At 58.7% G+C, this 26,137-nt stretch overlaps 1 protein-coding gene across 3 annotated transcripts in view; it reads right to left on the reverse strand.

Annotated features, from left to right (window-relative positions):
* DOT1L (DOT1 like histone lysine methyltransferase) overlaps positions 1–26,137 on the reverse strand; it is a 63,506-nt gene that overhangs the window by 20,425 nt on the left and 16,944 nt on the right. For all 3 annotated transcript variants that reach the window (XM_064371226.1, XM_064371225.1, XM_012435832.3), the window contains 10 exons: positions 25,775–25,818; positions 22,888–22,962; positions 19,470–19,533; positions 18,486–18,714; positions 14,678–14,772; positions 14,209–14,271; positions 8,085–8,140; positions 5,225–5,304; positions 1,265–1,333; positions 403–509 (listed from right to left, as the gene is read on the reverse strand). In XM_064371226.1, coding sequence (XP_064227296.1) covers positions 403–509; positions 1,265–1,333; positions 5,225–5,304; positions 8,085–8,140; positions 14,209–14,271; positions 14,678–14,772; positions 18,486–18,714; positions 19,470–19,533; positions 22,888–22,962; positions 25,775–25,818 — 882 coding nt within the window. The remainder of the gene's footprint in view (positions 1–402; positions 510–1,264; positions 1,334–5,224; positions 5,305–8,084; positions 8,141–14,208; positions 14,272–14,677; positions 14,773–18,485; positions 18,715–19,469; positions 19,534–22,887; positions 22,963–25,774; positions 25,819–26,137) is intronic.

Consider the following 26,137-nt stretch of genomic DNA (forward strand, 5'->3'; position numbering starts at 1 on the left):
CCCACCTATGGACCCTGGCGTCTCCACGATCTGGACCCTCTTACATTGAAGGAACTGGAAAGGGATGTAGGACTCCTGTTCACAGGGGCCTCTGGATATGGCAGCCAGGACCCTTATGTTCACGCATCTCCCATGGCCCCACCCCACCCCAGGGGCTGGGAGCAGACAAGGGCTCAGCCCTCAACCAGGACATGCCCGGTGCCTGGGAGAATCTCGTGGGTCCTGTGGTGCCAGCAGTGCCGAGAGCCGCTGAGCAGTTGGGCCCAGGCCCAGGGCGGCAGGGGTGGGGCATTTGGGGCTCTAGGGTGAGGGTCTCAGAGGTCCGTGAGAAGGCAGGAGGCGCAACGCGGCTGGGGGGAAGGCGAGGGCGGCCCTGCAGCTGGGCCGTGGCCAGATACTCACTATGGTGCGGTCGATAGTGTGCAGGTAGTATGAGACCGGCTTCCCCGTCCATGACACCGAGCCCTTGAGGGGCGACAGCTCCACCACACGCATGATGGTGCCGATGTCTGCAGAAGCCACAGACTAAGGTGAGGCCAGAACCTGCCCGCAGCCCCTCCACGCCCACCTCACCCACCAAGGGCCAGCCAGGGGACAGAACCCTGAGCTGCACACATCCTTCCTCCTCTCCTCCCACACTGAGTCAGGCCACAGCGGCCCACAGAGGCCGCCTCAACTGCCGGGCCAGGGAGGTGCACCATGGAACAGCACCTGACCTAGGCGCCTCTAGCCTCAGAACAACGGCCACAAGCCCAGCTGAGTGGAATGGGAAAGGAGGGGTAGGAGATCTGGAAGCAACTTAGATCGTGGCTGCACCTGACCAGCACCCAGCAACACAGGCACCTCCTGGGCAGGCACTCCTCAGGGACCGGGACTTGACAGAGCACGCCACACACGAGGCCGGCAGAGGGCGCAGGAGGGGCCAGCTACTTCCCCCCGAGGGGCTGTCCCTGTCCACAAGAGTCCCTTAAATCCTTGACGCCTCCCCTCAAAGCCACAGGCCTCCCCCAGGAGTGACTCTGCCCCCAGAACACACAGTGCTGTCTGGGGACATTTGTGGTTGTTATGACTGGGGTGCTCCCGGCATAAAGTGGGTAGAGGCCAGGGACACCGCTCAGCACCCTGCAGTGCCCAGGATGGCCCCACCCCAAAACAGGATCCAGCCTCAATGTCCACAGGGCCAAGGGGGAGGGACCTGGGAATAAGGCATGTCAGATGCCTAAAATCACCCACGTTAGTAATTAACAAAGGGAGAGTTCCTTACCACTCAAGTTTCTACTGTTTATTCTGAAGTTTAGAGGTGCAAAGGGTTTCGAGGACACGATTCTGCCACCTGAAACACAGACGCTGCTTACTGCCACACAGGGGAGAGGAAACAGGGAAGTGCAGACACCAATCAAGGTGACAGAGAAGGAATGACGCCACAGAATACACACAGACGCACACGCTGGGCTCCAAGTCTCGTCCACCTGCCTACAAGCAAAACTACGGAACGCCTTCCAAGCTTAAGCCTATCCTACAAGTAACTTTTTCTTTAATGAAGACAGAGTCTCTTGGCTCACTATAACCTCCACCTCCCGGGTTCAAGCGATTCCCCTGCCTCAGCCTCCCAAGTAGCTGAGACTACAAGCATGAGCCACTACGCCCAGCTAATTTTATATTTTTAGTAGAGACAAGTTTCTCCATGTTGACCAGCATGATCTCAATCTCCTGACCTCGTGATCTGCCTGCCCCTGGCTTCCCAAAGTGCTGGGATTACAGGCATGTGCCACTGCACCTGGCCAATTTTTGTAATTTTTTAGTAGAGATGGGGTTTCACCATGTTGGCCAAGCCAGTCTGGAACTCCTGGCCTCAAGTGATCCACCGCACCCGGTCTCCTACAAATAACGTTTCTTTAAAAAACCTCGGCTGGGCGCGGTGGCGCACGCCTATAATCCTAACACTTTGGGAAGCCAAGGCGGGTAAATCACCTGAGGTCAGGAGTTCGACACCAGCCTTAACAACATGGTGAGACCCTTCTCTACTATAAATACAAAAAAGTTAGCCAGGCACGGTGGCGCACACCTGTAATCCCAGCTACTCAGGCGGGTAGACAGGAGAATCTCTTGAACCCAGGAGGCGGATGACGCAGTCAGCTGGGATCACGCCACTGCACTCCAGCCTGAACAACAGAACAAGACCCCATCTCAAAAAAAAAAGTTTTCAAATCCTCACAAAAGTCCCAGCAGCCTGGACCCTGAGCCAGCATCTCCCCGGGTGGAGTGGGCTCTGCAGAGGAGGCTCCTGAAGCAGGAGCGACTGGGCCTGGCTGGGACTCGGCTGCGGAAGTGCCTGGGCAGCCACTGCTATGAGATGTGGCCAGGAAAGGAGCTCTCGCTGTCCAGCGTGATTCCCGGGATCTCCTGTTAAATGAGGAAGGCAAAGCCAGCCGACATATGTGCAGCCGTTTCTTCAAAACCCACTGCGCTACCAGGCGCAGAGGCTCACGCCCGTAAACCCAGCACTACGGGAGGCCACGGCAGACAGACTGGCCAGGAAGTTCCAGACCAGCCTGGACAACACAGAGAGACCCTATGTCTACAAAAAATTAAAAAATTAGCTGGGCGTGGTGGTGCATGTCTGTGATCCCAGCTACTTGGGAGGCTGAGGCAGAAGCATCACTTGAGCCCAGAGGTCAAGGCTGCAGGGAGCCATGATCACACCACTGCATTCCAGCCTGGACCAAGGATAGAGACCATGTCTCAAAAAAAACAACAAAAACAAAAAACTAAGGTCTGAGAGGCAGAAAGAAGGGCAAACCCCCAAGACGTACACAAACAGGAACAGAACCCAACTGTGGATGTAAACTGTCGCCAGCCATGCAGAATTCCTTCCAATACCTCTGAACCAAGGGATTCTAAACTGTCCTGTCAGTGACAGATGCAGACAGGCCGGAAGGAAGCCCGCAGCCTCCCTCCGCAAGGCTGCTGCTGGGTGCCAGGGCCACAGTGGACAGTCGCTCTGGGGCTAGCGTGTGTGCTGCAGGGAGAACCTCGTGCTAATGCTCTTAGGAGCCAAACTCTGCAGTGTTGAAAGAAACGGTCTCTGTTTCTATACTTATAAAGAAAATGTGACATTTGAGTTGGAAAAGTCAAAATGGATCCGTGTGTACAGGCGCACACACAGCCCCATCCCAGCTCTACAGCTCCACTCCCCTGGACACCGAGCCAGCCGAGGCCTGGCTTTCCAGGCGCCACTCCCTTCAGGAGGAGCAGGAAGGGCGGTTCCAGGGCCAGGCTGCGCACACAGGTTATGCCAGTATCCCTATAACAGGACCTCAGACACGAGCAGGGCCACAACTAATGGTGCAGAGCCAGGCCGACAGGCACTCACGGGCACGTGTAGGGTGATCAGAGCCCCTAGGGGGAGGGTCCGGACAAGAGACACCACCGCAGTACCCTGACCCAGCCACCGCGGCTGAGTGTGCGGATTGGGCTAAGCATGCGGAGAAAGCTGGCGAGATACAGCCAGAAGAAGCATTCTAGGGCAGCGGGGACGGGGACCACGGAGGAGGTGACAGGAGCTGAGGCAGCCAAGGCTGCCTTCCTGCATGGGGCCGCAGGGTTCAGGGAGGCTTGAGTGCTCCTGAGGTGTGGGGGTGACTGGGCGGGGAAGCATGGTGTCCTCACGGAGCTCTAAGATAATTCAGAAACACCATCGCCACACGCGCACACACACAGATATGCAAATAAACTCGCAAGGCACACAGACGCACACAGAGACACGCAGGCCTGCATGCACACACAGACACACAAGCAGACACGTACGCAGACACGCCGGCATGCACACTGACATGGAGGCATGCACACAGGCACAGACATGCAGACGCAGGCACGCGCAGACACGCAGGCACACGGGCGCACACACACAGACACAGACACAGACACAGACACAGACACAGGCATGCACACACACAGCACACAAGCACCACCACAAACCCCCATGGCTGTGGGGCAGTGCTGAAGGCAGCCACAGACCCTCTGGGTTTTGTTTGGAAGACCCGAGGAGCCCACCTCTGTTCTCCCCTGGCCTCTGGAGGTATCCCTGGAATGGAGGGGTGGGAAGCAGTCGGGAGAGAGGGGGGCACCCCCAGAGCGCCTGTCTCCGAGCCCAGCGGTGGCTGTGAAAGCCATGTCCGCCGGTACAACACGAGGTGGTGCTTGCTGCAGGGCTTGGCAAAGAGGCTGGGAGGGAGGCAGCACGATCTCCTCAAGAAGACCCCAAACCTGCCCTGCGTCCTGCTGGAGGGCTGGCAGGGGCTAGGGGGCAACGGCACGCTCAGTCTCCACGTTTAGGGGCAGTCCACACACTGGGATCCGGTCCCACCCTGGCCTGCAAGACTGGAAACCAGGCAGCAGGTTCCTGAGGTTCAGAACACAGTGTCAAGGGCTCTGCACGGGCCTGGCGACCTTTTTCCGGAGGGAGAAAATAAAACTCCTGAGAGCCCCGCTCCTGCTCAGTATGGATATCGAGCACCATGTGCTTGTGTCAAGAATAAAGGGGACTCCTGACCCTTGGTGGTCAGTTGGCCATAAGCGAGTTGCAGGCTCAACTCAAGAAGCTTCCAGCGCCGGATGCAGCGGCTCAGGCCTGTGATCCCAGCACTGTGGGAGGCCGAGGTGGCCGGATCACCTGAGGTCAGGAGTTCGAGACGAGCCTGGCCAACATGGTGAAACCCCATCTCTACCAAAAATTAGCCAGGTGTGGTGGTAAGCACCTGTAATCCTAGCTACTCGGGAGGCTGAGGCACAAGAATTGCTTGAACTCAGGAGGCAGAGGTTGCAGTGAGCTGAGATTATACCAGTGCACTCCAGCCTGGGGGATACAGTGAGACTTCGACTTAAAAAAAAAAAAAAAAAGATAAAATAAAAAAAATTAGCTAGACGTGGTGGTGCACACCTGTAGTCCCAGCTACTTGGGAGGCTGAGGCAGGAGAAATGCTTGAACCTGGGAGGCAGAGGTTGCAGTGAGCCAAGATTATGCCACTGCACTCCAGCCTGGGTGACAGAGCAAGACTGTGTCAATAAAAAAAGGAAAAAAAGAACGAAGAAAGACCGCCTGGCTCCTGGGGCACTAAGGACCCCAAGTCTGAGCTGCCTTCTGCAGGACACCCTGTGGGGACCCCCAGGCCACCCTTCCTCAACCATGTCACAACAACACGGACCGACGAGGAGGGCGCCTTACCTTCCTTCATGTTTGCAAACCGCTCCTTCAGCTGGTGATCCACCTCAGGACCAAAGGCAAAGTTATTCACAAATATAACACTGCAAAACAATACTCCAGTTCAGTGCCATGAAAGCTCGGCTCACGGGCGCAGCCAGCAGCTGCTGCTGCCAGCGCCAGGCCCTGCCCACACCCGCCCGCCACCTCCAGGGCCGAGCCCACGCGGCCAAGACCACGCAGTTGAGCCCGCACAACCGAGCCCACAAGGCCGAGCCCACGCGGCTGAGCTCATGGTGTAGGTTTCAGGTGCAAGGAAAAGGCAAATTCGGTCTCTTTTGAATGGAGGTGAAATCAGTGGGGGCAGGCTTCATGGCCAAGTCACTTGTTTTGAATCTTGGTGGCTCTGGAGTCTAGAGGTTGGGGAAGGTTCACGAGCAGCCCACACAGGGTTGGAAGAGCAGCCGTGACGAACCCACAGGCTGAGGGAACAAGGCGGTGGCCAGGAACAGAGGCCCAGCAGGGGTTACAGTGCAACAGAGAGCGCAAAGCAGAGGCTCCCGCTCAGCTGCTGTAGAGACTGCGGACGGCGGGCCCCGGGCGAGGCGTCCTTGCAGCGTTTCAGACACCCTGGCAAGGATGGGGGAAACGATGGCTCCCTTCCAGGCCCGGCATTGCTTTCCGAGACCACCGTCCCCAAATGAGGGTCGTGGGGTCGCCTGTGTCCCCACTCAGGACTGCACTTAGCAAGGCTAGAAGTGAAGCAGACTGAGCTCGGGTGGCCAAGGCAGGCGAGAGGCATGAGCCAGAAACACCTGGGGAACCTGGTGTTCGGAGAAGGATGCTCCACAAGGCCACCTCCAAAGCCACCGCCATCTCGGGTCAGACACGGCTAAGGGAAAACAGGCTGAGGCCAGAGAGACTGCAAGGTCCTGTAACCGGTGGGCAGACTGGGGTAGGAGCCCCTCCTGGTCAAGGCCTGCACACTTTGCCTGGAGCCAGAGCAGGCTGAGCCCAGGGCCGGGGCTGCCTGTGAAGGCAGTGAGTGGCAGCTCCTGGAGAGGAACTGTGAGAGCGTGGGCCGAGCCCAGATGTCAGTGGGACGCCAGGAAATCTCTCGGCTTCTTCAGACTTTCTTACAAGACAGCAATCACGGCCTGACTGCTGTGGATCGCCCTGCGCTCCTACCACAGCCCCACGGGATGGGGACAACACAGGGTCAGCACGACTCCCTCCAGAGGGCAGAACACCCGCCGGCAGGCACAGTGCCCCAACCCAAAGCAAGTTCACATACAAGGGCAAACCCAGGAAACTTTTGGGAAAAGAAACTCCTATTTTCTTTTTTCTTTTTTTTTTTTTTGAGATGGAGTTTCGCTCTTGTTACCCAGGCTGGAGTGCAATGGCACGATCTCGGCTCACCGCAACCTCCGCCTCCTGGGTTCAGGCAATTCTCCTGCCTCAGCCTCCCGAGTAGCTGGGATTACAGGCACGCGCCACCATGCCCAGATAATTTTTTTTGTATTTTTAGTAGAGACGGGGTTTCACCATGTTGACCAGGATGGTCTCGATCTCTTGACCTCGTGATCCACCCGCCTCGGCCTCCCAAAGTGCTAGGATTACAGGGGTGAGCCACCACGCCTGGCCAGAAACTCCTATTTTCTTTTTCTTTTTCTTTTTTTTTTTTTGAGACAGTTTCGCTCTTGTTGCCCAGGCTGGAGTGCAATGGCGAGATCTCGGCTCACCACAACCTCCACCTCCCGGGTTCAAGCAATTCTCCTGCCTCAGCCTCCTGAGTAGTTGGGATTACAGGCATGCGCCACCATGCCCGGCTCATTTTTTATTTTTAGCAGAGATGGGGTTTCTCATGTTGGTCAGGCTGCCCTCAAACTCCCAACCTCAGGTGATCCGCCCACCTCGGCCTCCGAAAGCGCTGGGATTGCAGGCGTGAGCCACCGCGCCTGGCCAAGAAACCCTCATCTTCTACTTACACCCAAAACCCTGTCCATGGGGGACACTCAACCACGAGCCACGAGTACACTCGGGAGGAAGGGGGACACAGGGAAGACGGTAGAAGCGAGGGAGTGCGGAGGACGAGGGGCGCACGGAGGACAAAGGGCGCGCAGAGGACGAGAAATGCAGGGAAGATGAGGGGGTGGGGAGGACGAGGGGGCGCGAAGGACAGTGGGACTGGGGGAGCACGGCCTGGCCAGCTGCTGACCCCACCTCCCCAGCATCCCTCACAAGCGCCTTGGACCTCTAGGGTCCCTGGTGGATGCAGTGGGGCACCATGGCCCTACACAGGCTGCCTGGTGGAGAGCACAGTGGCCCAGCCCACTCCCACAGAGCCAGCCGCCACCAGCTACCAGGACAAACAGGTGGCGGTGGGAACAGACCTGGACAGTGCCCTGAGCTCCCAGGACCAGGTGTGAGGCGGAGCAGAGGGGCAAGCCTGGGCCAGGCAGGGATGGCTTGGGATCAGGAGGGGCTGCTCCCTCAAGCAGCACTCATTGCGCTGTGTGGGTGACAGCTACTTCAGGACGGATGGACAGAGACAGGAAGACCCCCAGATCACGCCTGAGTGGGGAGGAAGCCCAGGACCCAGGCAAGAGGGGCCCACAGTGTCCCCAAGTCAAGGGGACAGGCAGCGGGAGCAGGCTCATGCCGACAGGGGCCGATGGGGCTCTAAGGGCCCCACCCTCCAGGCACGTCTGCTTTGCAGGTCCACAGAGATCCAGCGTGAGGGAAGTGCCCCTCCTGTCCCCACCGACCTCTTTTCTGCCACAATCAGCGCAAGAGCAAGGGCCCTCCCTGGTCCTCAGTGCCATGGCACCCGACCGCCCGTGAGCGCACCCCACATGCCCTGCACGCCCCATGCCGGCCATACCTCGTGTTGGCAATTCGCTCCCTCCACTCTTCCGAGAGGAAATCGCCTCTCTCCAACTGAAAGAGAAGACAGGCGTGAGCGTGGACTCCCATCTCCTGGACACCCCTAGCCCGCCCAGCCCCTGTGAAGAAAAAAGAATGGAATGAGCCCAGCTTCGCTCGCAGGGAGGAGCAGAAGACCCGGTGCTGCCAGCCACAGCCCTGGGAGCTGCAGGCAGAAGGGCAGGTGAGAGGGACGCGCAGAGGACAGGCAGGACCTCCCGAGAAGCCGGGACAGGTCCCTGTGTTCCAGCATCCACTCAGGGAGGTCAGGCCTGGCAAAGGTGACCGAGGCCACACCAACACACACCTACAGGCCACACACTGCAGGCTCCTCCAAATCAGAGGCTGCAGTCACTCCCAGGACTGGAGGCGGCCGGCAGGGGCGCCCTGAGGCAGGGCCTGAGGGAGGCTGGAGGTGCTGGTGGCGCCGGGGGCACCCTCCACAGCAGACAGCAACACGGCCAGGCCGGGAAAGCCCCACGCCGAGCTCTGTCCCTCCTCACCAACCACAGAAAACGCGCATGGGGAAGCTGAGCCACCTGTCCTCGTGGGCATCTGCCCTGGGCACCACTGACGGCCCATTAAGAGCAGCGCTGTCCCCACAGCTCCACGCCACGCTCACAGCAAGGCCAGCAGCAGCCCGACACCAGCCTACCTCCAGACCTCAAGACCAAGCACCGTCCAGGAGAAAACAGCTCTCATCAACCTAGCTGTCCTACGGGGTAGCATCTGGACAACCAAGACACCTCCTTTTACATCCTTCAAAGACGCTACCACCTCCATTCCCAGGTAACACGCCCAGGAGAGATAAAAACACGTCCACGCAAAAGCCCGGACACAAATCCTGCAAAAGCCAACACCACTTGCCACAGCCAGAAGGTAGAAGCAGCCAACTGTCCATCAGCAGCTGAAAGACCAACACAGCACTGAACGGCCGTCCACACACCGCGACAGGACCCAGCCAGGAGCAGGAGCCAGGCACCGACCAGGCCACAGCACGGATGTACCTTGAGGACAGTGTGTGATCCCATTTCTGTGAAATGTTCAGGACAGGTCCACCCAGAGACAGGAAGGGGATTCCTGCTGGGGATTGGAGCAGTTGGGGGTGAGGGCACCTGAGTCAGGGTAGAAGCCCATGTCTAAACCAAAGGGCTGAGGGAGGACGAGGGACACTCCTTTTTACACCGCAGCCATAGGCCTGCTGCCCCACCCAGAGTCTCTCTCAGGATGGGGAGGGAGTCCCTGAGCAGAAAAGGTCCCACAAGCAAGCCACTGCCCCAAGCAACAGGGTGGCCCACCCATCCAGGCCCAGAGAGAGAAGGACACCCCCCAGGCTGGGAGGACAGGGCCACCCATCCACTCAGACCCAGATCCAGAGGACAGGGCCACCCTTCCGGCCAGGAGCAGCTGCACGTCCTCCACTCTCCAGGGCCAGGAAGCCCCATGAAGGAGGAGACAGGATGGAAGGAGCAGAGGCTGGCCCTCCTGAGCCGCCCTCCACGCCCATCTCCTCCCTCTCCACATCTGACAGACTGACCCTCTCAACATCCCTCATTCCCCGTGGACCAGCCACCCAAGAAATAATTCAAATCCCAAGTCCTTAGCAGCACCAAGCAGATCCAGGCCCACATCGCAGGCCTGGGACCAGAAACCTGCCCTGGGACCCCCAGGCTCAATGACTGGAGGCTCTGGGGCCAAAGCTGCTCCTGCAAGCACCGTGGCTCACGGGCAAGCCCTGCTTCCCTCTGGAGTCCGCAATCCCCATAGGAACTGGGGAGCTGGGTCTCTGGGAGCCTTCCTGTGACAGTGTTTCAGGTAGGAGGACCTGGAGCCTGCCAAGCAGAGCACGGCCAAGCTGCTCTAAGGGTTTCTCCCAACATCGGAGTGAAGTGCCCACCAGGAAGGGCACAAAGCAGTCAGGCAGAGCCTCTCTGACCCACCCTCCGCAGCAGGACAGATGCCAGAGGCAGAGGCCAGCGCTGACGCCTGCCTTCCCCACCACCAGGTTCTGATGAGTGTTGCCCAAGCCATGAGGAATGCCATCCTTTCCCCCAAATCACGCTCCTGGCACACCTCAGGAGCCGCTGGCATGACCATGCACACCTAAACATGCACGGAATCCTGACCACAAAAGCAGCTCCATGCCGGGAGCACCTGTGCCACACGAGACATGCGCTGCTCAGCCGTGTCGGGGACCCAGGCCCCAGCAGGTGGGGCGCTGACCCCAACGATGACAAGATGAGGCAGGAGGGGGAGCAGTGCTGGGGTGGTCCCACCACTTCACACCTATCCTCTCCTGAACAAGGCACAGCCCAGCCAGATCTCGCGGAGGAAGGTACCACAGGGCCCTCCTGGCCGTCACCGGGAACCATGGCGAGGGCTTTCATCCTCTGTGCCAGGATCTGCATGGCTCTCCTGCCACAGCCAGGAATCCACGTGGGAACTTCCGACCGGAGTGCAGGTGCACACAGGGCCCAGGGCACCACACAGCTTCCACAGAGGGCAGGGGACTCCGGAACAATCACCACGAGAAAGGGAAGGAGATCTGGGCCCACAGCCCTGGGGGTGCAAGTCCCAATCAAAGCAAAGAACAGTGGAACAGATGCCGAGGGAGCGCCACCTGGAGACCAAACCAGCCAGGCATGGCCACAAGGGAACACTGCAGACCACGGCTCCGGCCCCAGCAGAAAACCCCTCAGCGAAGCATCAGCCAGCGGAATCCCACCTCGGATACACAGGATCACAGGCCCATCGAGGGGGATGTACTCTGGGGGTGAGGGAGGCCGGGTCAACACTGGAAATCCATCACAGCGACCAGGTGAGGAATGGAAAGCATGGCATCAAGCCGACACCAGAAACAGCACCAAACCAACACACGCCACAAACGAAAGGCTGAGGGCTCGTCACCCACCTGATGAAGACCGTCCACACGAGCCCGCCACTACCAGGCGTTCAGCTGCCCACCAGGAGCAGGGCGGGGAAGGGTAACCGTCTTGCCCCCACAACTCACATTGCCTGGGAAATGCCAGCCAGTGCAAGGGGACAGGAAAGCGGGAGGAAATGGACATGGGCTGCTAGGGAAAAGGCAAAGTGGTCCACGTTTGCAGACAACACAACCGTCAGTGCAGAAAACCCCCAGGAATCGACAAAAACTCCAGGACCCACGTCACAGCAAGGCTTCAGATAAAGCATCAATGACCTCCCAGGTGCTGGCCAGAACCTGGGGCAGCAGGAACTCTTGTTCACTGCTGGGGGTGACGCAGCTAGTGTAGACACACTGAGAGGCAGTCTGGCGGTTTTTTCCACACGATCCAGCAATCGTGCTGCTTGCTCTCTACCCACAGGAGTGGAGCTCTTACGTCCACACAGAAACCAACACACGGATCTTTACGGCGGTGGTGTTTATAACCGCCAAATCATGGAAGCAGTCAAGCTGTCCTCAGCAGGTAAGTGAGTGAATTAACTGTGGCACACCCAGACTATGGAATACTATTCAGCAATAAAAAGAAATGGGGTGTCAAGCCCCAAAAAGACATAGGGGCAGCCGGGCACGTTCACGCCTGTCACACCAGCACTTTAAGAGGCCAAGGTAGGAGGATCGCTTGAACCCAGGAGTTTGAGGCCAACCTGGCCAACACAGTGAGACTCTGTTGGTATGTTTTGTTTTGTTTTTTTTTTGGTGAGATGGAGTCTGGCTCTATCGCCCAAGGCGGAGAGCCATGGCATGATCTCGGCTCACTGTAGCCTCCACTCCCCAGGTTCAAATGATTCTTCTGCTTCAGCCCCCGACATAGCTGTGACTACAGATGTGCACCACCATGCCCAGCCAGTTTTTCTATTTTTAGTAGAGACAGGCTTTCATCATGGTAGCCAAGCTGGTCTTGAGTTCCTGACCTCAGTGATCCACCTGACCTCAGTGATCCACCTGGCCTCAGCCTCCTGAAGTGCTGGGATTACAGGCATGACCCAATTTTTTTTTAATTAGCCAGGAGTGGTGGTTAATGGCTGCAGTCCCAGCTACTCAGGAGGATGAGGTGGGAGGATCACTTGAGCCCAGGAGTTCACAGCTGCAATGAACTATGATCACACCACTGCATTCCAGCCTGGAGGACGGGGGAGCCCTGCCTCTAAAAAACAAAGTTCCAGCTGCCAACTCCCTCCCTGAGGAGGCAAACAGAGACACTGCCTGACCCCAGTGTCCCTGCCACCAGAGCCCGTGTCAGCCCCGCAGGGAAAACGGACACGCCTGGACCATGCATCCGTTTCCCCACCCAAGTGGATCTGCTCCGACCACCAGAGCCAGGAAACCCAGGGCAGGACCAGCCAGCAAAGGCTCCTGATCCCGGTCAGGGATACCAGGGATCGGGCCCCAGGGCCGACTCTGGCCTTCACTTGTGCTGGGGGATAGTGTGGAGGGGTCTGAGCTGGGTGCCAGGACACGCACTAGGCAGGATGCATACCCACTCTCCCCCTCAATGCCTCCTTCTCCCTGTGAGGTGGTAGCAATGGCAGGAATGCCAAGGCCTCACAGCGATCTGAGAGAGGCCCAGCAGACAGGCCCACAGAGGGTGCCTCAGCAGGGAGCTCCCAACAGACACACAGGCACACAGCCCCAGCCATTCCTCCACCCACCCGGCAGACAGGCAGACACTGGGGGGCCCTGCCTGGCAGGGGGCTGGAACTATATGCCACCCGTGTCCATCAGGCATCCCTCTGAACTGTGAGAATCGACTGACAACAACAGGACCCCTGGGGAGTCTGATTCTGCTGCTTCTGCAAACCTACAGATTCCACCCAGGAACTGTGTCGTCAGGGCCACCTGGGATCAGGCCTTGCCACGTTCCATCGTGAGCTGTTCTGTAGGCACTTCAACCCCTGCGCCATCGTCCTCCCAGGGTGGTGACCGGGTGCCCGCCTGCCCAGCACTTCTTCCACCTTCTCAGGGAGGCCTCTCAGGATTCTAGGGGCTGCAGGCTCTGGGGCTGCCCTGTGCTCCAGGGGCTCCGGGTCTACAGCAGGAAGCATCCTCCTTCCAGCAGCCCCCAGACTCCAAGCTACCGCCAATCCACATCACAGGAGCAGCTGCACCAGCACCAAGTGATACTGCACGAGGGCGCGGCAGGGATGGAATACGCAGGTCTGGGGCGGTGCTGGGAGGCCGGGCGCTGTCAGCCCACACCACAGGTGAGTGCCTGAGCGACTGGGACCGGCAGTGAGAGAACAGAGGTGGAGGAAGGAGCCAGTTCTGCAAGCACGGCCCCTGTGTGGAAAGGTCCAGGGCGGAGCCTGGGATCTAAGGACTCAGCATGGGCTGGGAAGAGGTCTGAGGACGACGCAAGAGCAGCAGCTGCTCCTGGAAGCTGTGGCCCTGTAATCACCCCCCAGGTTAGGAAAATCAACCTTTCTGCTCTCTAAAGAGCATCGCCTTCCCACCGCCACTCAGCCAGCCACAGAACAAGGAGCGCATGCCCCACAGGGACCGGCCACGTGCGGGCACCATCCGCAGGGTCCACTGGAGAAATCCCACAGGGACCAGCCACGTGCAGGTGCCATCCACAGGATCCACAAGAGGAACCTCACAGGGACTGGCCACAAGCAGGCGCCATCCACAGGATCCATGGGAGGAACGGCTTCCTCGGCAAGGGCATCATGACAGGGCAGAGAGAACACTGCCCACCCCAAGGTCGTGGGTTTGTCATGAAGGACATGACACCAAACAAGGAACCCGTCCAACCAAGGCTGTCCTCAGTGAGGCATGACACCTCAAGGACGCTGCAGCCGGCCTACAACCTGGCCGGTCCCACAAGCCTCCGCTCCACAGAGCCCCAAGCCCATTTCCTGCACCACCTCTGAGCACCGCAGGCTGCCAAGGGACAGAGGCCATGTCAGAGAGGACAGGAGGGATGGTGCCAATAGAGGTGCCCACTGCCGGTTCAGAGGCCATGCCCAGGCAGCCCTACGACAACCAGAGAGGACTCCACAGGGGGCACCACTTGCCAACAGCAGCCAGAAAGGAGGGGCTGAAAGGGGGCGGGGCAGGGGCGGGGCTGGTGATGGGAGTGGGGCGGAGCGATGGCACTCACTGTGTATTCTGCATGCTTTTTTCCATACCATTTCATCCACTTCCTGAACTCGCGGTCCATGGTCTAGAAGGAAAGAAACCAAACGCCCGTTACAAACTCTCAGGGCAGTGGGGCCTCAACGTGTCCGCCTGCACCGGCGCCCAAACCACCCCAGGCACTTCTCGGCAGACTGTGCCACGAGGTACAGCCAAGCACCTCCTGCCTCACTGGTGGCATGCAGCGTGAAACAGGCTTGGAGACGCCCCCATGGCGCTAGAGCAGGCCTGGAGGGCCGGCCTGGGATGGGCCATGACGGCGCTTGGGCACTGCACTCACAGGGACACCCTGCAGTCAGCCAAGACATCTTGGGCCTGGAAAGAATGCCACCCAGACTCGGAAGTCCCACAGCAGTGGGGTGCAGGAACCCAGGGCATCACCTTCTCTGAGAGTCCCCTGCCTCCAACACACCCCGGCCTGCAGCCCCGCTCACCTCCGCATACTTGGCCGGGATGTCTGCTTTCTCGACGCCATAGTGATGTTTGCAATTGGTGGCAGCGGCGACCTGGAGCACAACCTGGCCCACACCTGTGATCAGAGAGATCCATCAGATACCACACAAGCTCAGACGTCATCTGGGAGGCCATGCCAGCTCAGGGACACAGGCCACAAAATTACAGCCACGGAGACCCACAGGGGAGGCCATGGGTCTCCTCACATGTGATGCTCCGAGGTCACTTAGGATACATCACAAAGACCAGGCCCCAAGCGGAGCCCCCGCGAGCGGACAGCCATCATGACACATCATCCACAAACATAAGTTGCTGGCCCCCAGAACCAGATTCCATTTTGAGTCTAAGGGCCCCATGTGGGGTTCACTGTTCAGACAGATAGGGCTGCCTGAGACTCAGCAGGTCTGGAAAGGCTCCTGTCCACCCCAAATCATCCCTGCGTCACCACCAGAGACACATAGCAACATGGCTGATGAAAGCTGACGGCGCCCAGGAAGGCTCATGGGTGGGATTTGAGGCTCGATGTGGGGTGGGAGAGGCAGTGAGGAGTCCCCTGCAGCCAGGACAGTCTCCTGGCCACTGCGGTTTCACAGCATCAGTGCATAATGCAGCACCCAGCTCTGATGGAGAAGGAGGGAACTGGGGCTGTAGATGTGCCAGCAACAGGAGGGCGGTGGCAGCTGCACATACCAGGGGCTTCAAGACTCCTCTCCTCCCCTGCTAAGAAGCTCTGCGCTCCAGAGACTGGGCATGAACCACGGCACGACCACGGTGGGCACAGACCGCCACTACCACACCAGCAGGAAGGGAGGCACAGACAGCAACCATCACACAAGAGGGAAGGGAGGCACAGACGGGCACCACACCAGCGGGAAGGGAGGCACAGACGGGCACGACACCAGCGGGAAGGGAGGCACAGACGGGCACGACACCAGCGGGAAGGGAGGCACAGACGGGCACCACACCAGCGGGAAGGGAGGCACAGACGGGCACCACACCAGCGGGAAGGGAGGCACAGACGGGCACCACACCAGCGGGAAGGGAGGAACAGACGGGCACCACACCAGCGGGAAAGAAGGCACAGACGGGCACCACACCAGCGGGAAAGGAGGCACACAGGGAGAAGGCTGGAGCTGCGCTAACGAGTACTAGGACGTCATGTCTAAAACGTAGGAGGCTTTTTAATTTTTTTTTGTTTTTTTTTTCACACAGGGTCTGGTTCTGTTGCCCAGGCTGAACTGCAGTGGTGTGATCCTGGCTCACTGCAGTCTCTACCTCTTGGGCTCAAGCAATCCTCCCACCTCAGCTCCCAAACAGCTGCGACCACAGGCCGGCGCCACCACACCCAGCTAATTTTTTGTTCTTTGTAGTAGAGATGCTGTCTCACTATGTTATGTTACCCAGACTGGGTCTGAACTAGACTCAAGCAGCCCTCCCACCTCGGCCTCCCAAAGCACTGGAATTATACGCGGGAGCCACCTGGCACGATCTCAGCTCACTGCAACCTCTACCTCCCAGGTTCAAGCGATTCTCCTGCCTCAGCCTCCCCGTAGCTGGTATTACATGCACCCGTCACCACATCCAGCTAATTTTTTTATTTTTAGTAGAGACTACAGTTCACCATATTGACCAGGCTGGTCTCAAACTCCTGACCCCAGGTGAGGAGGTCACCCGCCTCAGGCTTCCAAAGTGCCAGAATTACAGGCGTGAGCCACTGCACCCAACAGATACGCATTATTTTTATTGCATTTTTTTAAACTTGAAAATAAAAAAGGGCCGGGCGCGGTGGCTCAAGCCTGTAATCCCAGCACTTTGGGAGGCTGAGGTGGGTGGATCACGAGGTCAAGAGATTGAGACCATCCTGGTCAACATGGTGAAACCCCGTCTCTACTAAAAATACAAAAAATTGGCTGGGCATGGTGGCGCGTGCCTGTAATCCCAGCTACTCGGGAGGCTGAGGCAGGAGAATTGCCTGAACCCAGGAGGCGGAGGTTGCGGTGAGCCGAGATCGCGCCATTGCACTCCAGCCTGGGTAACAAGAGCGAAACTCCGTCTCAAAAAAAAAAAAAAAAAAAGACAGGGCGCAGTGGCTCACACCTATAATCCCAGCACTTTGGGAGGCCAAGACGGACAGATCATGTGGTCAAAAGATCGAGACCATCCTGGCCAACATGGTGAAACCCCTTCTCTACTAAAAATACAAAATTAGCCAGACATGGTGGCGCACCTGTAGTCCCAGCTACTCGGGAGGCTGAGGCAGGAGAATCGCTTGAACCAGAGAGTCGGAGGTTGCAGTGAGCCAAGATCAGGCCACTGCATTCCAGCCTGGTGACAGAACAAGACTGTCAGATAGACAGACAGACAGAGATGGGAGTCCTGCTATGCTGACCAGGCGGGTCTTGAGCTCCTGGCCTCAAGCAATCCTTCCATCTCAGCCTCCTAAGTGCTAAGATTACAGGCGTGAGCCACCACGCCCAGTCTATACAAAGTCCTCTTGGTCCCAGCCCTCAGGGGCCCCCTACCCTATATAAGAGCCAGGACTGTTGGAAGCGGGGCTCACACACCTACAGGCACAGGTTTACATATCCACTGAGGTTCAAGGGGCCGAGACAGCCTAGACACTGCGGAGAAGGGGCCTCCCCCGTCTGACCCTTGACAGCTGGTGACCCAGTCAGCCCTGCGGCCTGGATAGGGTGGTCCTATCAGAAATTAATCAGGCTAGCCAGGCATGGTGGCTCACGCCTGTAATCCCAGCACTTTGGGAGGCTGAGGTGGGCAGATCACAAGGTCAGGAGATCGAGACCATCCTGGCTAACACAGTGAAACCCCCAACTCTACTGAAAAAAAAGATTAGCCAGGCGTGGTGGTGCGCGCTACTCGGGAGGCTGAGGCAGGAGAATCGCTTGAACTCAGGAGACGGAGGTTGCAGTCAGCCGAGATTGAGCCATTGCACTCCAGCCTGGGTGACAAAGTGAGACTCCGTCTCAAAAAAAAAAAAAAAAGAAAGAAAAATAAATTTATCAGGCTAACGTGGCTGTTCACGTGCTGACCGCACACCTGTGCCTCATTCAGGCCACACGGGTGCTGAAGACAGAGCCATGAACCCACACCTGGGGCCCTGCCTCAAGGAGCCCTGCTGTGCTGCGCGAGGGGACAACACCTCACAAGCAGAGCCCGTCAGAGTCTGAGCGCAGGGAGAGGCTGAAACAACGCCAGTAGCTGGGAGGTGGTCTGTGGGGACTTGCCGAGACCACCCTGAGCTCCAACCTGGGAGGGGCAGGACATGGCCCAGACGCAGGGGTACCGAGGGAGGCTGGGGATGCAGGGAGGGCACAAGGCCCTCCAGGAGCCCCAGGGACCTGGGGTATTCCTCTACACGGGACCTTTCCAGTTGCTGTGGAGGGAGCAGACGTGCCCAGGGAGAGGCTGCTGCCAGCTGCAGGCTACAGGCGTGGGTGGGGGACCGTGCTGGGGCCCAAGCTGAAGAGCACAGCTCCTGGGAGTGAGCGCAAAGTGTGCACAGGTCTTGCTCCCCTGCTGGCGGGGAGCAGGGAAAAGCAGTCTCCAGACACCCGGAAGGAGGAAGACAGTCTGGGAACCGCTGGGTTCCTGCGATTTCTCCCCTCTGGGTGGAGCCCCGGGCTCCAGCCAGGGAAAGTAATGGACCCAAAGCGGGGCAGAGGGGTGGGGAAGGAAGCGCCGTCTACGCCAGCATCGCCAGACCCCGTTCAACTCTTTTCCAAGCAGGCACAGAGCATGCGGGCTGAGCGCGTGGCGGGCGACACTCACCGCTCCCCAGGTCCACAAACAGGTCATCGTCAGTCATCTTGATCTCGTCGATCATCTGGGCCACCAGGTCGAAGGAGGTCTCCCCGTACACCTCGGGGGAGAAGGGTTCGTAGTTGTTGAGCTTCTCGGGGTCGGTCACCGAGTGGTTGTAGACCTGCTGCAGGATGTGGCGCAGAAGCCCGGTAGACGGCCGCGTGTTCAGCTTCATGGGCTGCGTGGTGCCCTTCCACTGCGGATGCAAGGTGGCCGGCCATGCCACATGAACCGCCTGGCCAAAGGCCAGCCCAGCACCCCCGCCCAATCCCCGGGCCCTTTCCCAGTGGAAGCAGCCTCGCCAGCCCCACTCATGAGGGCCCAGTGAAGCCACGCTGTCTCCCCAGGGCCTCCCTCCACGGCGAGACCTTCAAGAGCTTCCTGCCCTCACACACCAGGGATCACAGCGCTTTCTAGAACATGAGAAGCAGCACACTCCCTGATACACCCCAGCTGGCTGTGTCCCCCGTCCTTTGTGAGGAAAGCTTCACAAGACATGGCAGGACCGGGGAGCCCCAGGGTGCAGCCCAGGCCTCATCCAATCTGAGGAAGGCAGGCAGCGTGGTGGGGGGAGGTCCTAGGGGAAGGCCGCATTCACACAGCCCAGGGAGGATAGGAACCCTGCCTCTGCTGGGGCCCTCGGGGACCGCCCAGGGGTACAGAGGCGTGTGGGGACATCACAGCCTCGGGGCCCTGCCTCAGCACACAAACCATAGACGGCTCTGGATGGCACATGGCTACAGCACGCAGCTGGCCCCGCCCACAAGCACGCAGCCCGGCCTCAGCAGCACCCCCACTCACCCACAGCCCATAGGCCCCCACGCTGCACGTTCCAATGCCAGAGGGCTCTAAGGGGGAGCCCTGTGCCCCTAGGTGATGACATCAGGGGTCCAGAGGGGTCTGGGAGCAGGAGGCACTGCTGACCCCCCCGGGGCAGGGCGAGCCACTTACCAGCTGGTGGATGCTGTCGATGGCACGGTTATACTTGTCACAGAGCCTCTGCATGCTCTCGAAGCTGAAAAAGGCAAGGGAAGGGCCTGGTCATACGGGCCAGAACCAGGTGCATGCACAGAGAGGATGGCACACGGACAGGGCAGGCTCCGAGGTGTGGTCCCCACCCAACAGCCAGCTGGCCCAGACTCCTCCAGCAGAAGCCTGGCTTTCTGGCCCAATGCAGGGGACCTCAGGTCTGGGCACAGGCAAGGGGACCCTCAGAGTCCGGTGGAAGGAACACTGGACCCCGAGGCAGCTGCACCCGCCCAGGTGCCCGCGCAAAGCCCAGGTCCAGGTGAGCTGGAGGCGTGAGGAGAGGAAGAGGGCTCGAGGGGGCCCAAGGCCAGCCCCCGAGAGTGGGAACCCCTGGGTCTGGCCTTACAGGGTCTTCCTTCCCCTGGCTGGAGAGAGCCACCCGCACTAGAGGCAGAGAAACAGCCGCAGTCCTGGGGACAAGCAGGCGTCTGCCTGGGCAGGTGCAGGAGGAGGGAGCACTACAGAAAGGTCAATGCCCCCCCCACCCCGCCCACACTGCTCTGTGCGTATGTCCCTCTGAAGCCCCATGACGTATGTCCCTCTGAAAACCCCTCTTTCATGCATCAGCAGTGGGTCACGTCAGACACGGCACGGCAGGGACCACAGTGAGACTCAACTCCCGCCCCCACCGGCAGCAGCTCTGCCCCGAGCCCTGGACCGCAGAGCCAGCCTTCACTACCTAAGTGCATGTGCCCAACAGCCCTCCAGGGCAGAGACCACCCGGCAGCAGGAAGTACCCACTGTCCGTGCGGCACGTGAGCCACAGGAAACGTGGCCCACACTGCCCAGCCAGGCCTGGGCTCGGGGGGCTTCCGGGTCGGGGGCAGGCCCGCGCCCAGCCCAGTCTGTCCAGTCTGGACCTGGTTACTTGCTTATCTTCCCAGGCTGTCAGGCCCATCAGCAAAACACGGGCAACAGCGTCCGTTCCACCTCCTCGCAAGGCGCCAGAGCAGATCGAGAGATAGGAGGAGGAGGGTGGCCTGTCCCGGGAACACTGTCAAACACGGTGGCTCTCACCAGGGACCCCAGGAATGTGGCGAGGCAAGCAACAGATGGGGGCAGGGACTGCTTGGCACCCTGCAGTGTCCAGGATGGTCCTCCCAGAGAACGACCTGACCCCCACGTCCACGTCCCCAGCGCCCGGGGATCTGCAGCTGTGGGAGAGCGGGGGGCTGGGGGCTCTTTCCTCCACCTCCTCCCGCCCCAGCCCCAGCGCCATGCTCTTCCTGCCCCACCCTGGCCGCCCTGAAGTAACCTGGGCACTGCATGTGTCCGAGGTTCACACACTGTCTTCCTCACAGGAAAACCCAAGCACCACAGGCTGAGTTCATGCTTTCTTTAACCAGCAGCTCAGAGGATAAAGCAAGAGAACTTAAGGAGAGCAAATGCCAAGAATAAGACCCTGAGACAGCCCCGGGGAGCATAGCCACATGCGGAGCGTGAAGGACACAGGGCGGAGGCAGCCCAGGCAGAGTGATGGGCCAGCAGGCGGCGCGGGCCTGGGTCTGTGAGCAGCATCTGGCCGGGGCCTGCCTCTCGCCACGGGAAGGAGAAAGACAGAGTGGCAGAGCCGGCCCACTGCCTCCCGCCTTCCCCACGGCCCCATGAGAAGTGCTGGCCGCTAACTTCCACACTCACCTTCAGCCGACAACCAGACCCCTCCCAAAACACCTCTGGGCACTCCCTGGAAGAGACACGTCCTGGCAGGAGGAACCGTGGCTGCCCTTGGCCTGACGCCCTAATGGTTCGGTCCCCCAGTTGCCCCTGCCAGCATCTCAGGGGCATGGAGAGAGAATGAGGACCGCCCACTGCCCAGCTTGTCCCTGATGTCTTTTTAGCCTTGCGAAGGGGAAGGACACCACACACCCACGTGCCGGAGCACCGTGAGCACAGCATCTGACACACTCACTGCTCAGAGCCAAGGCACAGGCTGGCCACGCACAAGTGAGGCATGGCACCACTGCCCCTGGGTTACTACCAAAGGGGTCAGCCCGGACACTACCCACCCGAGGGGTCTCCAGTTCCTGACACAGCTCCTGATTCCTGGGAACTTCTAGGTGACAGGAGCATCTTCTGTTCTAAGGAGGCAACTTGTGAGGGCCCCTGGGTGGGGTAAAGCCCAAGCTGCGGTAAGAAGCTTAGAGAGGGAACTGGAGATGGAGGCAGTCATCAACCAGGCCTCAGAGAAGCTCGCGTGAAACCCAGGATAGGATGCGGAGCACTTCCGGGCTGGTGCATCCCGCCTCCACGGAGACAGTCCTGTGTGGCCCTGCAGACCCCCTGTGTGCACCCTGCCGCGTGGCTGTTCATCTGCATGCTGCCTCACATCTTATACTACACCAGGAAGGGCCCAGCACACCACCACGCCTGATGAGGGGTCACGGGAGGTCCTGACGTGCAGGCAAGTGGCGTAACGTCCACAGCAGCAGGTCGGTACGGAGGACCTGTGCCAGCAGCTGAGCCCCAAGTGAGCACAACGCGCTTCTCCGCTTGTGGGGCAGCAGGGTGCTGAGCAGGGAACAGGCAGGGCTCGAGGGAGAGGCACAGGATCTCCAGGTTTACTGAGGCTGAGACCCTGACAGCAGACAAAGGAGTCCCTCCCACACGCTCGTGAGGCCAGAGAGCAGGCAGAGCGTGCTCAGCCCATGAGGGCGTCAAGGGCCCTGGGCCTGACTCTCGGTGGAGCGTGGAGAGCAGCTCACTTAAGCTCAGGAGAGCAGAGCTCTCGAGGGAGGACAACGCTGTTGATTTCAGACCTCCCAAGAGCTGAAAAAGGCTCAAGCCTGGAATGTCTTCCTACTCAAAGAAAAACAAAGCGCTTCCCAGCCAGCATTCCAGAGACAGCCCTGCCCCTCTCCACCCACAAGACCCTCCTCAAAGACCCAGGAGCCGCCAGGGAGCACCGCTAACGCCTGCTAAGGCGGCCACAGGGCTGGAGACAGGGACGGACCAACCCAACTGAGATCCAAACGGAGCCGCCAAGGAGCCTAAGGCCGCCCAGGCCTGGCCAGCGGCACGGCCCCAGGCAGGAACGCGGACTTCTGGCCGGCAGCCCCCAGCTATAAAAAGAGCGATTAGTAACGCGGGCTGACTCCACACATGCCAATTCCACTTTCCACAACCGGAGTTTCCAATTCTGTCCTGGCTCTGACAGCCTTTGCCAAGAGTTGATAAACATTTCCTACCAAAATAACTTGATGGTGGCCACAGCCAACTCTAAAAGGAAATTTCAGATCAGCTTGCAGCAACTAAGAAGAGCTAATTATAGGCTGTGTCGCCCTGCCTCCCCAGCAGCCAAGCCCATCCCGGGAGAGGAGCAGCCGGGCAGGACTCTGCTTACCTTTTGGTGTCATAGTCAATTAAAACGTAATTCTCCATAGCGAGCTTGAGATCCGGGATTTCTTCACAGACCCATCTGAAATACAGCAGCAGAAACAATCATAGTCAATTAAAACGTAATGCTCCACAGCGAGCTTGAGATCCGGGATTTTTTCACAGACCCATCTGAAATACAGCAGCAGAAACAATCATGAGGGGTTTGCTTGTTTGAGACAGTCTCACTCTGTTGCCCCACTGGAGTGCAGTGTTGCGATCTCAGCTCACTTAAACCTCCACCTCCTTGGGTTCAAGTGATTCTCCTGCCTCAGCCTCCCGAGTAGCTGGGACTACAGGCGCATGCCACCACACCCAGCTAATTTTTGTATTTTTTAGTAGAGACAGGGTTTCACTGTGTTGGCCAGGCTGGTCTCGAACTCCCTACCTCATGATCTGCCCGCCATGGCCTCCCAAAGTGCTGGGATTACAAGAGTGAGTCACCGCGCCCAGCCCACATGTGCTCTTAAGCACTGCGTCCTCTCGAACAGAAAATAAACATCCCCACCACTCCACTCAAAGTGGAGAGGGAAAGGAGGCGTGACTTCAAAACAAAGGCTACGATGTTTACCATGAAGCTGTTAATGAGTCACACAGATTTTACATGGCGTCAAGGTCACATACGGGTAGCTCTGGGGAGCTAAGTGAACTCACACGCTACAGCACTGGTCTAGGAAGCCACTGGCCACATCAGAGTTTGAAAAGCAACTGACTGACAAAAAGCTGAAGACAACCATAATTTGAAGAATTAACTAATCCCAAAATAGGCAGAGCTTCATCAACAAACACTGCCAGGAAAAAAGAGCCAGAGGGGGCTACAGACTAAGAGATGGAAACATACCAGCCCATCACAACGCTTGGACCTCAGCTGGATCCTGACACGATACTGAAAACGATCATGAAAGGGGCGCTGTCCCTACAGAACTTACAGGCAGTAAGAGGAAAATCAGTGATACTAAGAAAATGGGGCCAGGCCTGTAGCACCAGCACTTTGAAAGGCCGAGATGGGCTGATCACTTGCAGTCAGGAGTTCAAGGTAGGCCTGGCCAACAAAACACAAAAATTAGCCAGGCATGGTGGCACACGCCTGTAGTCCCAGCTACTCGGAAGGCTGAGGCAGAAGAAGCGCTTGAACCTGAAAGGTGGAGGTTGCAATGAGCTGAGATCGCGCTGTTGTACTCCAGCATAGGCAACAGAGCAAGACTCTCTCAAAAAAGGAGGGAGGAGGAAGTGGGGGGAGGGGAGGGTATGCCAATAAATCCAACAGCCTCAATGAGATGAACACATCCCAAGAGCTGAAAAAGGCATCCCAAGAGCTGAAGAACACAAATTACCAAACCAAAACTGACACAAAAAGAAACGACATCTCCAAAAGCTCTCCACCTGTGAAAGATTTTACTTCCCACAAAGATGGCTCCAGGCCCCGATGGCTTCACTGGTGAATTCTCTCAAACACTGACAAGATGCAACACTAAACCTACAGAAACTTCTTCAGAGTTTCATGCAGCCAGCGTCACCCTGACACTAAAACCGTAGACACACAAAGGACTGGAAAGAAAGTCAAGACAAGAAAAGAAACGGCAGACCAACATCCCTTACAAACACACCTCACAATCCCTTAGAAACGTGAGGAAACTGCACGGAGGCACCTAACAACCTCGTGCAGTACCTCCCAGGAAGGAAAAGCTGCTTCACTCTAAAATGAGTCACTGCAATGCACCAAAGGAACCAGGACAGAGATCTGAGCAGCCCGGCGTGGGCAGGCACGGAAAACACACAGGACAGCACTCAGCCCACAGAATCTCGGCCCCTGAATGCAGACAGCAGAAAGCCAGGCACAGCGAGGCAGTCGGCTCCCAGGAGCACACTACAGCTGGGCTGAGGCTGGGCTGGGGCCCAGCCGCCTGATGCAGAGCCCTCCCTCCAACCATAACACCAGGCTTCTTTTACAAAGAACAAAGGGGCCCTACTCCACTGCCTGGTCCACAGATGATGACATTAAATAAAAGCAGATCCCACATTCTAAGCATGGACCCTGGGTGAGGCCCACTCTGGCAGACCTACAAACATGGTTTCACTTAATCTTCCAACAACTTGGCCAGGGGATGCCGTCCTGCCCCAACAGTGAACCACAGGGTCTTGGGAGCCAGGGGCCTGGCACAGAGCCACAGGCCAAGAGGAGCTCGGCATGGCCCTTGTGGCACTCGCAGGCCTGGGCAGATGCTGGGCGTGTGCACGGGCAGTGGTCTCACAGCAGAGCATGCTAAGGAGCAGCCCAGCGAGATGCCAGGGCCCCACGGACACATGTGGCTTCCCCACAGGTGGACACAATGAGGGTTCTGCCCTGAGCACCTGAGACACACCGAATGCAGGCCACCATGGGCAGCTTCCCAGTGGGCAGCAGAGCGGCACCCTGGAAGGCCTCCCTGTGCTGTCGCCACAGACTCTGGAACCCAGGCTGGGAGCTCACAAGGACGAGGCGGCCTCCTCCTCCTGCCCATCCAAGTCGCCCCTGGAATGCGCCTCTCTGCACGCATGGGACACAGACATGGGAGGCCATTGAGGGTGCGTGAGAGTGAAGCTCAGCCCAAAACCCATAGGGCAGAAACTAACAAAGAGGCAGAAGGCAGAGCAATGCCCCTGGAGGCCCCGCTGGACACCCCAACTCAGGACTTCTACACCCACTGGCCAGGAAGGGAGCTGGGAGAAGCAGCTCTACCGGTCAGTGGGTCACCCCACTCTGCTTTGCAACACCTCCAGGAGGCTACGCCTCGGGAGCCGCCCCAGAGTCTGCAGAGCATGAGTGTCCACAGAACTGAAGACACCCCCTGACGGGCCCTCAGGCCTGCACTCACCGGATGGTCTCGATGATTTCATGAGCAGCATCGTGATGTTTGTCCTGAAAGAGAGAGAAAGGTCAGGGACGCAGAGCCATCCTTTACCCCCCTGACCCCACCGCTTCTTGCCAGACCAGCGCCGCCGCCAACTTCCCGTCTCATTCCCCAACTGGGGTAGCTCTCAAACCCACCACCCAGCCGGGGCCACCAGAGAAGCCCACTGCCCAGCCAGGACCACCAGAGACACTCCCAGACCCTGGACCACACAGGGAACACGGACCTTGCCAGGGACCTATTCCTGGCACGCCATGTCCTCACGGGCAGCGAACAGGGAGAGGCCTGGGGTGGAGTCTGTAGCTCCCACCCTTAAGCAAAGGGCCG

This window comes from Aotus nancymaae, unplaced genomic scaffold (assembly GCF_030222135.1).
Source record: "Aotus nancymaae isolate 86718 unplaced genomic scaffold, 86718_ANA_hifiasm-v0.15.2.pri h1tg000124l, whole genome shotgun sequence".
Classification (NCBI taxonomy): domain Eukaryota; kingdom Metazoa; phylum Chordata; class Mammalia; order Primates; family Aotidae; genus Aotus; species Aotus nancymaae.